Source organism: Nomascus leucogenys, chromosome 3 (assembly GCF_006542625.1).
Source record: "Nomascus leucogenys isolate Asia chromosome 3, Asia_NLE_v1, whole genome shotgun sequence".
NCBI lineage: Eukaryota > Metazoa > Chordata > Mammalia > Primates > Hylobatidae > Nomascus > Nomascus leucogenys.
The window spans coordinates 23,673,558-23,686,880 of record NC_044383.1 but is presented as its reverse complement, the minus strand read 5'-3'; the positions used below and the strand labels follow the sequence as shown (position 1 = coordinate 23,686,880).

The window sequence follows — 13,323 nt, the reverse complement described above, 5'->3', positions numbered from 1 at the left end:
GCCCTTCCAGCCTCATTCAACTAGCAAGAAAATCAGCACGAGGTTCCTGGGTCCCCCCAAATGGATCCTTACCTGCGAAACTCCTCAGCTTTGTCAGCAGCTGAGATCTCTGTCACGCCACCTTTGGGAACCTATGAGAAAACTGCTTATAAATCATCTGGTGAGATAAATTCGCGTGTGCCTCTTACAAATTAGAGGAGGTACATTAAAAGCTTACTTTTTCCTCAATTTCTTCATCCCAACCGACCAATCTACAGGACACATCTTTAGCAAGGGAGAACTCCCAAAGGCTCTCACCAAAGCTATCTAAAATACAATAGTTTCTATTCATGTAATTTTTCACTCAACTATTGTGCTTCAATATTTTATCCTAAAATCTCCCAAAATAATATATCTAAGTTTAAAAATTCAAAAGTATCCCCTCCTAAGAAATCATCCTAAGAAAATCATTCTAGAGAAATAAAAAAGATAAATGCAGAGAGATTACTGCAGGATTACTGATAACAGCAAAAAATTAAAAACAATCCAAACATTTAAAAATAGGAGGACTGGGTTAGTAAATCAGAAGAGCCACTAGATGCAGTTTTCATTTGGATCCTTTTTTAAGGCCTCAATGTACATGGAAAATGTTCACACTACGATTCTAAGAGAATAAAATAAAACACAAAATCATATCTAAGCCAGGTGTGATGGCTCACACCTACAATCTTAGCACTTTGGGAGGCCAAGATAGGTGGATTGAGATCAGCCTGGGCAACTTGGCAAAACCCTATCTCTATAAAAAAATACAGAAAAAATCAGCTAGGCATGATGGTGCACTCCTGTAGTCCCAACTAATCGGGAGGCTGAGGTGGGAGGATCACCTGAGCTTGGGGAGGCTGAGGCTGCAGTGAGCTGTGATCACACCACTACTCTCCAGCCTGTGCAACAGATGAGACCCCATCTCAAAATAAGAAAAAAAAAAAGAAAAAAAATGTATCTGCACACTAAGAGACATGTAAAAATAATTTATATTTTTAAAAATAATCTACGGCCAGGCGCGGTAGCTCACACCTGTAATCCCAGCACTTTGGGAGGCCAAGGTGGGCAGATCATGAGGTCAGGAGATCGAGACCACGGTGAAACCCCGTCTCTACTAAAAATACAAAAAATTAGCCAGGCATGGTGGCGGGCACCTGTAGTCCCAGCTAGTCGGGAGGCTGAGGCAGGAGAATGGTGTGAACCCAGGAGGCGGAGTTTGCAGTGAGCTGACATCGCTCCACTGCACTCCAGCCTGGGCGACAGAGCCAGACTCCGTCTCAAAAATAAAAAATAATAATAAAAATATAATAATAATAATTTACATAAAGGCTGGGCACGGTGGCTCACGCCTGTAATCCCAGCACTTTGGGAGGCCGAGGTGGGTGGGTCACGAGGTCAGCAGTTCAAGACCAGCCTGGCCAAGATGGTGAAGCCCCGTGTCTACTAAAACTACAAAAATTAGCCAGGCACAGTGGCAGGCGCCTATAATCCCAGCTACTTGGGAGGCTAAGGCAGGAGAATCTCTTGAACCTGAGCGGCAGAGGTTGCAGTGAGCCGAGATCACGCCACTGCACTCCAAGCTGGGTGACAGAGTGAGACTCTGTCTCAAAAAATAAATAAATAAATAATAATAATAATAATAATAATAATAATTTACATAGATGAACAATCACCAGAAGGAAACATGAGGGAAAAAGTTACACTGGTGGGAATAAAGACAATATTTTCTTTTCCCAATTAAAGAGTTGTTTATACAATACTTAAAGGGAACATGATATTGTTTAATAACAGCACAGAGAAACCACCCTCTCGTCAACTAGAGCAAGAAATTAATGGCCAAGAGTCAATTTAATATAAAAAGGCTCAAGGCTTAAACTGAAGTTCAAAATGTACAGAAAGATCTTTTTCTCCTAATACAATCAGCTTGCCTATAATAATAAGACTTTCTTCATTATTGTTACTATTTTCATAATTAAGGAATTTTGAAATCTACACACACCAAATTTCCAGAGAGAATTATTAAAATAGAGCCCAAAAATTTGATGAAGATCTCAGACCTCATGGTCAGCAGAGCATGGGAGATGCTAGAGTTAGAATCACATATAGGTAGGTCTGAATAATGTATATCCACATATTAAACAAAGACTAAGAACCAACCTCTTTCTCCAGCCAGTTAAAGAGTTCACAGAGGGCAACAGCATCTTTAATCTGTGCAAACAATGGAGACATTTTTTTAAGTTATTACTGAAAATCACATGACCGGATTCAGAGCCTAGCCCTAATGCAATACTGAGAAGGCTGTACCTGCAGGGCCACACATCATCAGCAACCAGAGCTTTACATGTGGACATTTCTGGGAAGCCGGTGTGTGCAGCAACTCCCATTATCAGGGAAAGGCTCCTCTGCTATTCAGTAGTTCAGGTATAATCAGGAAGGGCCCCACCTCAGAGCACAGGGAGCTCCTCCAAAAGGTTAACTTAAAGGTTAAGAACCCTACAGAGGCCAGGAAAAAATAGGCCACTATCAAAAGCCACCTCTGGGCCCAAAATCTTTCTTCATCAGCATCGTGTCATCACCATCATCTACACTATCATCATCAATATCTCCTTTTGTGTTGTGTATTATACTTTGTAAAGATCTAATCCATCAAGTATTTTATTTCATCCCTCATTAACTCTGGAAGGCCAGGAGGCTGAGGCTCAGAGAGATTCTAACCTTGTGCCAGGCTCAATGCCACAGAGGAGGTGAAGGAGCCAGGCCTTCTGACCACCTCACATCCCATCTTCTGCACCAGCTCCTCTACTCACATGAGCCCGCCTCATGCCTTCTGACTCAGCTGAATTCTTCACAGCTTTGGCAATGCAGATGGGGGTGTAAGGCATACAGCAGCGGTGGTCCTAGAGGCAAAGGGCAGTAGGGTAGGAAATCAAACTTGCTCCACCCACCCAAGACCAAGGCAACAACCTTTTTGCTCAGCAAAACTTACTTTAGACAAATCATTTGAAGAGCTCCCACTGGCGACCCACATAGCTGTCCCCTGGGGCCCCAATGACCTGTCCCTTTTGATTGACGACCCTGAGCTTAAGCTCAACCAAAAAGAGTAAGTATATCAAACAAGGTGTCTCTCTTCCATCCCTCACTCCCTTAGCTCTTTGAGACTGCTGGCTGCCTGCCATCAGCAAGACATTGCCTTCCAAGCCACTGTGGTTGTGGTTAGAGTTCACTAACCACTGAAAGCTTGACCGAAATCACCCTTCTCTTGCTGTACAAAGGGGGCTTTTTCTCCGTCTGGCGATGCACATGACCTGATGAGTGAGGTCTCCTGCTCCCTCCCTTCCTGCCCAGTGGTCCTATCTCAGCTACTGATAATGATCTGATCTTAAAGGGCTGGAGACGACCCTTTCCAATTTGAGAACAAGTTAGAATCCAGCAAAGGGGCCTCAGCACACCTGGCACTTGCACAAAGCTTCTCAAATTGCTTTCATGATCTTATCTCCTTTTCTCTTTCTCTCCAGAGAGGAGAGAGAGGAGGAGTCACACTGTGTGTGATGATGGCAGGGGTACAATGGCAAGCCAGATCTAGAGAGCCAGGCCTGGACTCTTCCCAGGATGGCCCACTGCTCAGTGGAGAAGAAAGGACATCACTGGGCTTGCCAAAGGCCACTTGCCAGCCAGAAGCCCAGGGCAGGACAGTAGAAAAGCCTACCTCTAAAGAGGCCTGGATTCCAGTCCTATCCCAGACCCTAATGAAAATGAGGCAACAAGTGTCAGCTGCTTAGCACTGCCCAGCAAGGACTCAGTAAAGGGCAAGGCTATCACTATCACTTGAATTTGACAAATCCCCAACTCCCCAATCCTCTCTGGGCCTCAAGTGTCCTTAGCTATAAAATGTGGGGGGGCAGAAGTTGGGGGTAGAGAAGCTTCAAGCATTCTTATACCACTTGCACAGCTTTTACCCTACCTTCTTATCCACTGTACCCTTATTCACTTAGTATTTTTCTTTAGACCATCTTTAAATCAGCTTTATTAAATTCAACTTTATTACATGAACTCATGCTAGTTATGTTTTTTCTATTATATGCTAAATGCTGTTGAAACAGACATATTTAAGTAAACCTAAATAATAATGTGTACCACCTAAAATAATCTCTCATGCCACACTCTGGAAAACACAAGACTCAACAAGCAATAAGGGCCCTCAGGCTCTTGATATGGCTCCAGCTCTAAGGCCTCATCCAGGGAGACCACAGTTCTGATCCAACAGGCAGCCTCAGAAATCTGCCTGTGCTCCAAAGACAATACCAGAACTGGGAAGGGGGTGGCAGAGTTTAGATGGGCCAGAGTGGGGCCACCAACCTTGGGGATGGTCTCGCTCACAGCATAGCTGGCCTTGTCACTGACCCACACCTTCTCCCTTGGGGAGAGGTCAGCACACAGGGCCTTGAGCTCGCTCAGGATGGACTTGTAGGGATGCACCTGGATCCTGTATTCGGCCTCCAGACCCAAGTCAAGAAGCAGGTGCTCCTTCACACTGGGGGCATCTATGCGGTCACCATCAATGAAGAGCCTGCAGATGGAGGAGAGGTGGGTGGCAGAAAAAGGAGGGAACATGAGTGTGAGGGTGGCAACACAGACACACATACACATCAGGCTCTGTTTCCTGGCAACCAAAACCAAGCCCCTTTTCTCTCCTCCCCACTCCTTTCCCAAATCCTGCCTCCAAGGTGCACTACCTGTCCCCATCCACCCAATTCGCCAAGCCAGAAATCTGGGCAGTGTCCTCCTTCACTGATGACCCTCTTCCCGTCCTTCATTAAGACCTTGGGACCCACAGCCTAAATCTCCATCTAATCTGTCCAGCTCATCTACAGCCTCACCCAGTCACCACTCAGGTTCAGGTCCCACCATCTCTCACTTGGGTTAGTGCCACAGCCTCTAAGTCTTTCCCCATCTACCGATGTTTCAGTCATAATATTCTTTACAACTTGTACATCTAACATGTGGTTCCCTCTGAAAAATTCGTTCAATAGCTTCCCACTATTCTTGTTCAGAACAAGAACCCAAGCTTCTGAATGTGGCCCACAAGGCCTTTCTTTTCTGTGGCCCCTGTTCAAATTCTGGCCTCACTATGTTCTGACCTCACTGAACCACTTCAGGTCCTCCATAGGCACTGTGCTCTCTACTGCCCAGAGTCTCTGAAAATGCTGTTCCCTCTGCTTGGATCATGGTTCCCCGCTCCTCCTCACCCTGCCATTCACCTAACTCACCCACATTTATCCTTACTCTCTGCTTCAAAATATTGCTTTCCCCCAGAGTCTCCTCTGATCTCCAAGTCTACGTCAGGCCCCTCTCATAACACCTGTATCCATCCCACAAGCAGACTGGTGCCCACTTATGTGCCCAAATACTTTAGAAAGAGGACATGCTCATCTCCCTAACTCCAACTGAGGACCCCGTCCTGTTTCAGTCACCCTAGCACCTAACAGAGACCCTTAGCACATCACCGGCACTTAATAAATGTGTTGTCTTCACGCAAAAAGCTATTTAAATAGAACAGTAATGAAAAGAAGGCCACACAAAATGCTTTGAAAAAATAAACTGACAATTCAACAAAGCGTAGTTGGAGGGGTTTTCCCTTTTTTTTTTTTTTTTTTTTTTTTTTTTGAGACGGAGTATTGCTCTGTCGCCCAGGCTGGAGTGCAGTGGCTCAATCTTGGCTCACTGCAAGCTCCGCCTCCCAGGTTCTCGCCATTCTCCTGCCTCAGCCTCTCCGAGTAGCTGGGACTTATTATTTTTGACCTTCAAAATGACTGGCTTTATTTGCACTGTGGACCCAGAATTGTATAATTGAGCATATATACCCCTTTACACTGGCTGCTAGAAAACTTGGCATCAAATGGGTGGCCCGAACTATAGACACTTTCATGCATTTCAAATCATTTTGGGGGCTCAAAGAGAGGCAGGATATAAACACCTACTGCTAAGGAAGACAAGAAGGGAAAATGTTAAAAGGGCAAGAAAAAAGAAGCACATCAGTGAAGTATCAGGCAGTGATGGGTGGGCCAGGACCAGAAAGGGCACACTAGGGCTCTGAGGAGCTGTGGAAGGGAGTTCCAGATGCGGGGCAAACACTCACATGATCGTCTCTAGTCCTATGATTGCGTAGGAGAAAAATACTGGATTGTGCTCCACATCTGATCCTCGGAGATTAAATAGCCCTAGAAAAGAAATCAAAGTCCCTGTCACCTGTCTGACTTAAGATGTTAAGGGGTCGCTTGTAGGGGGAGGGAAGAGCTTCAGCTTGGAGTCCAGCTGCGGTGGAAGGATTCAGCGGAATCGCACAGAAAGGCTGGAAGCCTGACTCCCATCTGGTTCCACCTCTGAGCTGCAATTGCTCATGTCCACCACGTGATGGCACCAGAGCTGTTTCTCATGCTTCCACATCACTGCCCGGAGAAGGGAATAAAAGCAATTAGTCGAAATCCTGAGATCTGCCCCCACACGTAGTTGAAACGATCCGCCTAGTGGTGACCTGCCAGGCCTGGCCTTGAAGCCGACAAACCTCTGGCGCTCCCAAATAAAAAGGAAGGAGACAAGCACTCTCTCCCTTCTGAGGCAGATGACCTAGGGTAGAAAAACTGAGACCCCCCCACAAGGGAAGCCAGGCAAGCCTCCTCTGTAAGGGTCAGTGAGCCCCATGGAGACGGAGCTTCCTGTCAGAGGTGGAAAGAAAAGCAGTGAGTCAGCGAGGCTGCAGCTCACGAATGAAATCAGAGCCTGCAGCCCACCCATGGGTCTGCTCTGGCACCACGACTGGGTGGGGCACCTGCGGACAGCCAGTATCAGTGATGTTGCTGAACGTCTAAGAACTAGACAGATCAGGAGAGAGCACAGTTCTGGTCCCAGGACTTCCAGCTTCCATCACTTGTTCTCATGAGGATCAGAGCAAAAAAAGGCCTGGGCATTAAAAGTATAACCTCTATTTTAAAATAATGGCTTCTCAAAATAAAGTGATGAGGCAACATTTTATACCTATCATACTAGCACTTCTTAAAAAATGACAGTACCTGGGGTTCAGGTGTGGCAAGACAGACAAATTCAAATACAAAGGTGCATATTTTCTGGCAGGCAAAGGGCAAGATAGGTCAAAAGCCCTAAAAGCCAACCAGAAAGAGGAAAAAAATTATCAAACACTAAGACATGGACTCATGAACCAAGATTTTGATGGTAGCATCATAATAAATTACGGATTACTGCAAATAACCCAAAGGTCATCCTTAGGGAAACAGTTAAATAAATTATGGTATAACCACATGATGGAATATTTAATACTCACTTAAAATTATGCTTGTATATGCTTATAGTATACTGATACAGTGAAAAAATCAGGGTACAAAATGATATATGCATAGAATATTGACACTGATTATCTCTAAGTAACAGAATTTATAGGTGATTTTTTTTCTTCTTTTTACTTTCTCTGCATTTTCCAAGTTTTCTGTCATGGGATTGTGTTTTTGTTACAATCAGGGAGAGAAAAAAGTTTTACAGGTGTTTTTCTCTGACGTTGAGGTCATTAAGTTAATTAGGGATATAAGTCACTGACACACTTGACAATGTTTTGGGGATGGAAGACACAGGGACTGAAGAGAGAAGACACTGCAGTAGGGTCTCATTCTCTAGTGAGAAGGCAAAAAGATAAAGCAGTGCCTCTTCTCAGTTGCCCTGGGTCAAATCGACTCAGAAACCAGAAGACAAGACAGGAAGGTTCAACCAGATTCCGTCAGGTTTTAGATGAAAGAAGGTGCTGAACAACTGCATGAAGGTGAGTTAAGGTCTAAAGACTGAGAAACTACTATTTATCAAAGGGCTTGGGGAGGAACTTTTAGTTCCTAGTTTTCTGAGGTAGAAATGTTCCCAGAACATTCTCACTGTAAAGACCTTAGGAAACCACAGGACAAGTCTAAAGAAAGAAGGCCTCTCCTATGATCCCACTTCTACACCTACAGAGAGGCTGACAGACATAAAATATTTGTAGGAAATGCCCTTCCTCAGAGGTGCCATGGTCCTGAGGGACTGGCCAGAGGTGGGCATCACCCAGCTGTAATACTGCTCTGGACAAGCCCACTCCCCCCCTCAACTCCCTGTAATTTTCTCCTTCATCCTAATTGGCATCTCCTATACCCATTTGGTGACATAGTCTTCTGCTTATTCCCTGGCCACTCAGAAAGTTGAATGGCATGAACACACAGATACCCAGAGACCCAAAGGAGAGATCGGGTAACATGCCCAAACAGCGAAACCAGAGCACTCACACGCAATCTCATCCAAGGCAGTGACCACAAACCACATGACGTTCCTCTCAGCCATTTTCAACCGAAGGTCTGCAACCTTGTCCTTCCAGGAAATGCCTGCAAGAAACAAATGTGCTTTAACTCCAGCCCTGGTCCCAGAAAGCAGTAGGAACCCAGCGAAAGAACCTGCCCCAAACATCTTTAATCAGCACCATTTCTTACAGGAGCACGCTACTTAAACAGGCAGGAGGCCTGGATTCAAGCCCTATACAAGAGGTGTCCAAGCCACTTGACTGTCGTGAGCCTTGATTGCCTCACCAGTAAAATTCATTCATTTACGCATCCCACAAATGCCTGTGTAGCATCTAGATCTGCCAGGCATAGATACGTGCCAGGCACTCTGCTGGTCACTGTGGTTACAGCTCTGAGCCAGACCCAGTCCCTGCCTTCATGGGGCTTACAATATTGAAGGGAAGACAGATAATTAAACCAGCAATTAACACACTACTGTAAATACTGATGCAATAGGGGACACACAGGGACCTACATCAACACACTACCCAGCAGAGGGAACTCACCCAGTCTCAGGGGTCAGGGGAACAGCACCCACCACTTGATGTTCCTGGGGCTGCAAGACTTGCCTTTCGGTGCTAAGACCTAGGAATTCCCTGTAGTCTGACTCACTGTGATTACCACTTCCAAATCACACTTGCCCTTTCAGACACTGCCAAGGCCTCTCTGCTGCTCTGCAAGATGAAATCGTGGTGCTAGAGCTCACCCCATTGCCACCACAACCACCCTACCAGGGCAGCATTCATAACTCAAGGAACAGTCACCTGTGAGCAGGGTGGGCATCTGTCTTATTCACTCAGCACCTCGCACAGCATCCTGCAGATAGTAGGCACCCAAATGTGTACTGAACAAAAGCTTTATCAGCAACATTTGCTCTCCCCTCTCCTATAAGCAACAAGTCAGAGCTTCTGCTCTAGTGAAAAAAAACTTCAAACCACGCTGATGGAAAATATTTAGCTGACCCTGGGCCACTCACTGGACCCATCCTCCCCATTCCGCAATACCCCTCTGGTGAGGATGTCACACAAGAAAGCAGGCTGGGGGCTGCTCCCACACCCAGGGCTGCACTGAAGATCAGTTCGGGAATGCTGTTTAAAACTTGGCCCAGAATCTAGGCTGTCACGCTTTCTTCCCAGGACCCCTCTGGGCAATCTGCCTACATTCCACAGCCATCCCCCATCTACCTCTGTTTCTAAAGCAAGACGCCCTCCCCTGCAGCCCCACCTCCAGGCCTCTCTCTCTGCTCCCTCACTGCTTCATAAATCCACACAATGGTTCAGAGAACACGCTGCTTACCCATCACTAACGCACAGGCCAAGGAAACACACCCACACCCCAAAGCCTCTAAAGCAGAAGGTACAAGATGGAGGACAAAGGCCTAGGAAGGTAAATCTACAAATGCTGACATAAGAAGGGAAGTGGAACCTAGAAACCTCTATGCTGTATTTCCAATATCAAATATGTTCGAGTGGCAGTTAGCAGCTGAGTGGTTAAAAAAAAAACTCAGTCTTTTCAGCAGCACCCAAAAAGCCACCCAAACGAGCTTTGCAAAAATAACCAAAGCCAAACTAAGTGGCAAGTAGGTGGCAACAGTGGAAACAAATAAAGCTCCTGCTTCTTCAAATATCCCACTGGGGCAGAGTAGGGCAAAATCCTCCTGTCAGCTCAAACTCGACTTGGATTCGGAGGACGAGGTTGGAGACAATAGCAAGAGGTGGGGGGACAACGGCCGGGGCCCTGCTGGGCGGAACCGTTGATTCTGACCTGTGTAATCCAGGCCCAGTGTGAGGAGAGGCTTGCAAGGGCGCTCAGGACGGTCTGTCCAGATTTTGTCAACGAGGTTCTCCTTGACAGGAATGAGGTGGTGGCCGGCACTTCTCAGAACTTTGGCCATTTTCTTCCAATAATCTGAGGAGACACATTGTGGCCCAGCCATGAGCCGAACGCCCATTGCAGCGGGGCAGGCAGCAGGGCCTTGAAAGTCCGGAACCTTCAGAAAGGTGGTCCTGCCGTGGCCCAGAACTGGGTGTGCAGGATGAAGAACTGTAAAAGCACATCTTCACCACCAGTGGAACTCTTCTCTTCACCTTGACCTCTACTATAAAATCAGTCATGCTGAGCCCTCCAGTGCTCCACACCCCACAAGCAAATGAAGAGGATGGAGGGGAGTCTAGAAGCCACTTCCTTACCCAAGCAGAAAGGGACCAAGCTCACTTACCTGTAGGAATGATCAAGGGGTCCACACCAACCCTGGATCCTTCAGGAAGCACACTCACCAGCCAGTCTTCCTGAGTTGGTGTGTCCTTCAGACCTACAGGGGGAAGAACTGATAAGAAACAATTCCCAGTGGGCCCACGCTCATTATCCCACCAGAAGGATACAATTCTCTAACATCATGATAGCAGGGTCTTTATTAAGCAGCTTCTTTAAAGTGGATTGACAGGACTTAGAAAATCTGAACCTCCCTTAATCCTGGAAGGCTACAGAAAGAGAGGGAGAAGTGTAAGTTTGTGTGTATGAAAAGCGTAAGACAAGGGTGAGACAGAAGGGAAAAAAGTATGATTTTTCACTTGACCCCTTATAAAAATATCCTGGGGATCATTGCCACGTAGGCACATGGTGTCACTACAAAGATCGTCCCCTCAGCGTTCAGTCACTTCCCCATTACTGGTTACTTGATGAGAACTTGGGCAGTGATTTGGTGAAGTCTGGGAACTGGGAGACTCCCACATATCACACACCAGGTAAGGTGATAACATGCTCCCAGTGCCCGCCCCTCATCTGCAAGGGCAGGGTGGCCAAGAGAAGGCTGCTGCCCCATAACCAGCCTCTGAATAGAGGGCTAAGCACAAGTCTTGGCAGCAAAGAGATCTTTCCAAAGATTTTAAGAGAGACACGCAGGCACCTGTCCTGTTGTCTTTATTTATTTATTTATTTACTTCTGAAGACACAGTCTCGCTCTGTTACGCAGGCTGGATTGCGGTGGCACCATCTCAGCTCACTGCAAGCTCTACCACCTGGGTTCAAGCAAGTCTCCTGCCTCAGCCTCCCAAGTAGCTGGGATTACAGGCTCATGCTACCATGCCCAGCTAATTTTGTATTTTTAGTAAAGATGGGGTTTCACCATATTAGCCAGGCTGGTCTCGAACTCCTGGCCTCAAGTGATCCTCCCACCTCAGCCTCCCAAAGTGCTGACCATCCTGTTGCCTTTAACATGACCCTCTGAGTTCCCCAACTCCCAGGATGAGACAGCCCTTTCTGTTTCTAAAACACTGGTCATAGGACACTATATCATCCTCCAGAATGGAACTAAAATTACTTCTGTAGTCCAGTTTTCCTTTAATCTAAGCCAACATCTTCCATATCTAGCCAGTTATCTTTGACATGTATACTTTTTTTAACCAATGAGATTTTGGCCAAACAATTAACATCTTGATAAAACATACATATATTTAGAGTAAAAGTTCACATATTCTAAAACAGTAGAAACTTATCTTTACTATTTTTTCTACTGACTACTGATATAATCACATAACCACAGAAGGGAAGTGCAAAGGTTTATAAAGAAAGAAGCTCATGAATTCCAATTGTAAAAAACTGCCTAGAAGCTGACATTTGAGTTTCATTCTGCTATTTGATTCTTTCCTATTTTTTTTCAAATCACTAAACAAGCCACTTATTAATACAGTTTCTCCTAATGCCCTAGTATACTATATAGTATAACTTTCACAGGATGAAGTCATGTCATTTCCTAGCAGACAGATCTTTGGCAAAACCCCAGGGATGAATCACTCACTGGCCAACCAAACCCACCAGAATCTCCCTACACAGAAGACTCGACTGAGGAAACTAGGGAGGAGGCTGGAGGAGAGGAGGACTCATTCCCTCTGCCACCCACTTGCTGCCACATACCTACATTAAGGAACAGGCAGGCAGTGTTCGCGCCTCTAACATTCTGACCCCTAAAATGCTAACAGACCTAAGAGCTGGAATCTGTGGGCCCCAAAGAGAGATGCCTGCTCCCCAGGGGGACACAATGATCTACTGGGTGCAAGAAGAAAGGATCGAAGCTTCTATTTGTATTTATGTTTTATAAAGAAATTACAAAGTTAATTTTTGATATCTGGAATACAGAGGAACACCAGCACATATAAATAACAAATAAACAAACATACACACATGTTGCGGGTGCTTGACTCCCATTAACAGAAGCACACAAAGAAAAAAATTTAAAGGCCACTAGCCTGTGCATTTATAACAGCCAGCCTCAAATGCCTGCCTTTGTGTCTTTGTGTGCGTGTGTGTGTGTGTGTGTGTGTATGTGTGTGAGAGAGAGAGAGAGAGAAAAGGAAGGAGAAATCAACTGCAGCAACAGGCAACAATCTGTAGCTTTGCTGTTTTTATATTTATGAAATGATTTTTGAGAAACAGAAACTTAATCCAATGCCAAGACAAAAATGTTCCTTGTTCCTCCCTAAGACAAAGAACACGTGCGTGTGTGTGTGGAGGGTGTGTGGCATACACCCGAGTGCACGCACCCCTCAGTCAGCTGGCTGCCTGGATCTCAAGGTCATGTTCTAGTCCTCTGTTCCCTGCTGTGAGTCTGAGGACTATTTTATTTCCTCATTATTTCCTACAACAAACAAGAAGCATCAGGTATTTTGTTTCATCTTCTCTTTCTCACTTGGCCCTTCCTTATCTTCTGTTCTCCAAGTTCAAAATTCAGGAAGCAAAGACTTTGTACAGTCCCTAAAACCATGTTTCTAAAGACTATTTTAATGACAGGAAAGTACACACAGCAGAAAATTAAATGAAAACACAGAGTACATACACACATTATTCAATAAACATTGATCTATATGCTTTCCACATAGTAATGCTTTAATTCTCACCACTTTATATGTTACTTACAGTGATTAACCCATTTTACAGATGA

At 45.5% G+C, this 13,323-nt stretch overlaps 1 protein-coding gene across 3 annotated transcripts in view; it reads right to left on the bottom strand.

The window, feature by feature from the left end:
* XPNPEP1 (X-prolyl aminopeptidase 1) overlaps positions 1 to 13,323 on the bottom strand; it is a 57,770-nt gene that overhangs the window by 13,126 nt on the left and 31,321 nt on the right. For 2 of the 3 annotated variants that reach the window (XM_003255447.2, XM_030807329.1), the window contains exons 6-13: positions 10,606 to 10,698; positions 10,152 to 10,295; positions 8,337 to 8,432; positions 6,158 to 6,239; positions 4,378 to 4,588; positions 2,829 to 2,918; positions 2,179 to 2,229; positions 73 to 131 (exon numbers count right to left, since the gene is read on the bottom strand). In XM_003255447.2, coding sequence (XP_003255495.1) covers positions 73 to 131; positions 2,179 to 2,229; positions 2,829 to 2,918; positions 4,378 to 4,588; positions 6,158 to 6,239; positions 8,337 to 8,432; positions 10,152 to 10,295; positions 10,606 to 10,698 — 826 coding nt within the window. The remainder of the gene's footprint in view (positions 1 to 72; positions 132 to 2,178; positions 2,230 to 2,828; positions 2,919 to 4,377; positions 4,589 to 6,157; positions 6,240 to 8,336; positions 8,433 to 10,151; positions 10,296 to 10,605; positions 10,699 to 13,323) is intronic. The other variant, XM_030807325.1, reaches the window with a different exon arrangement.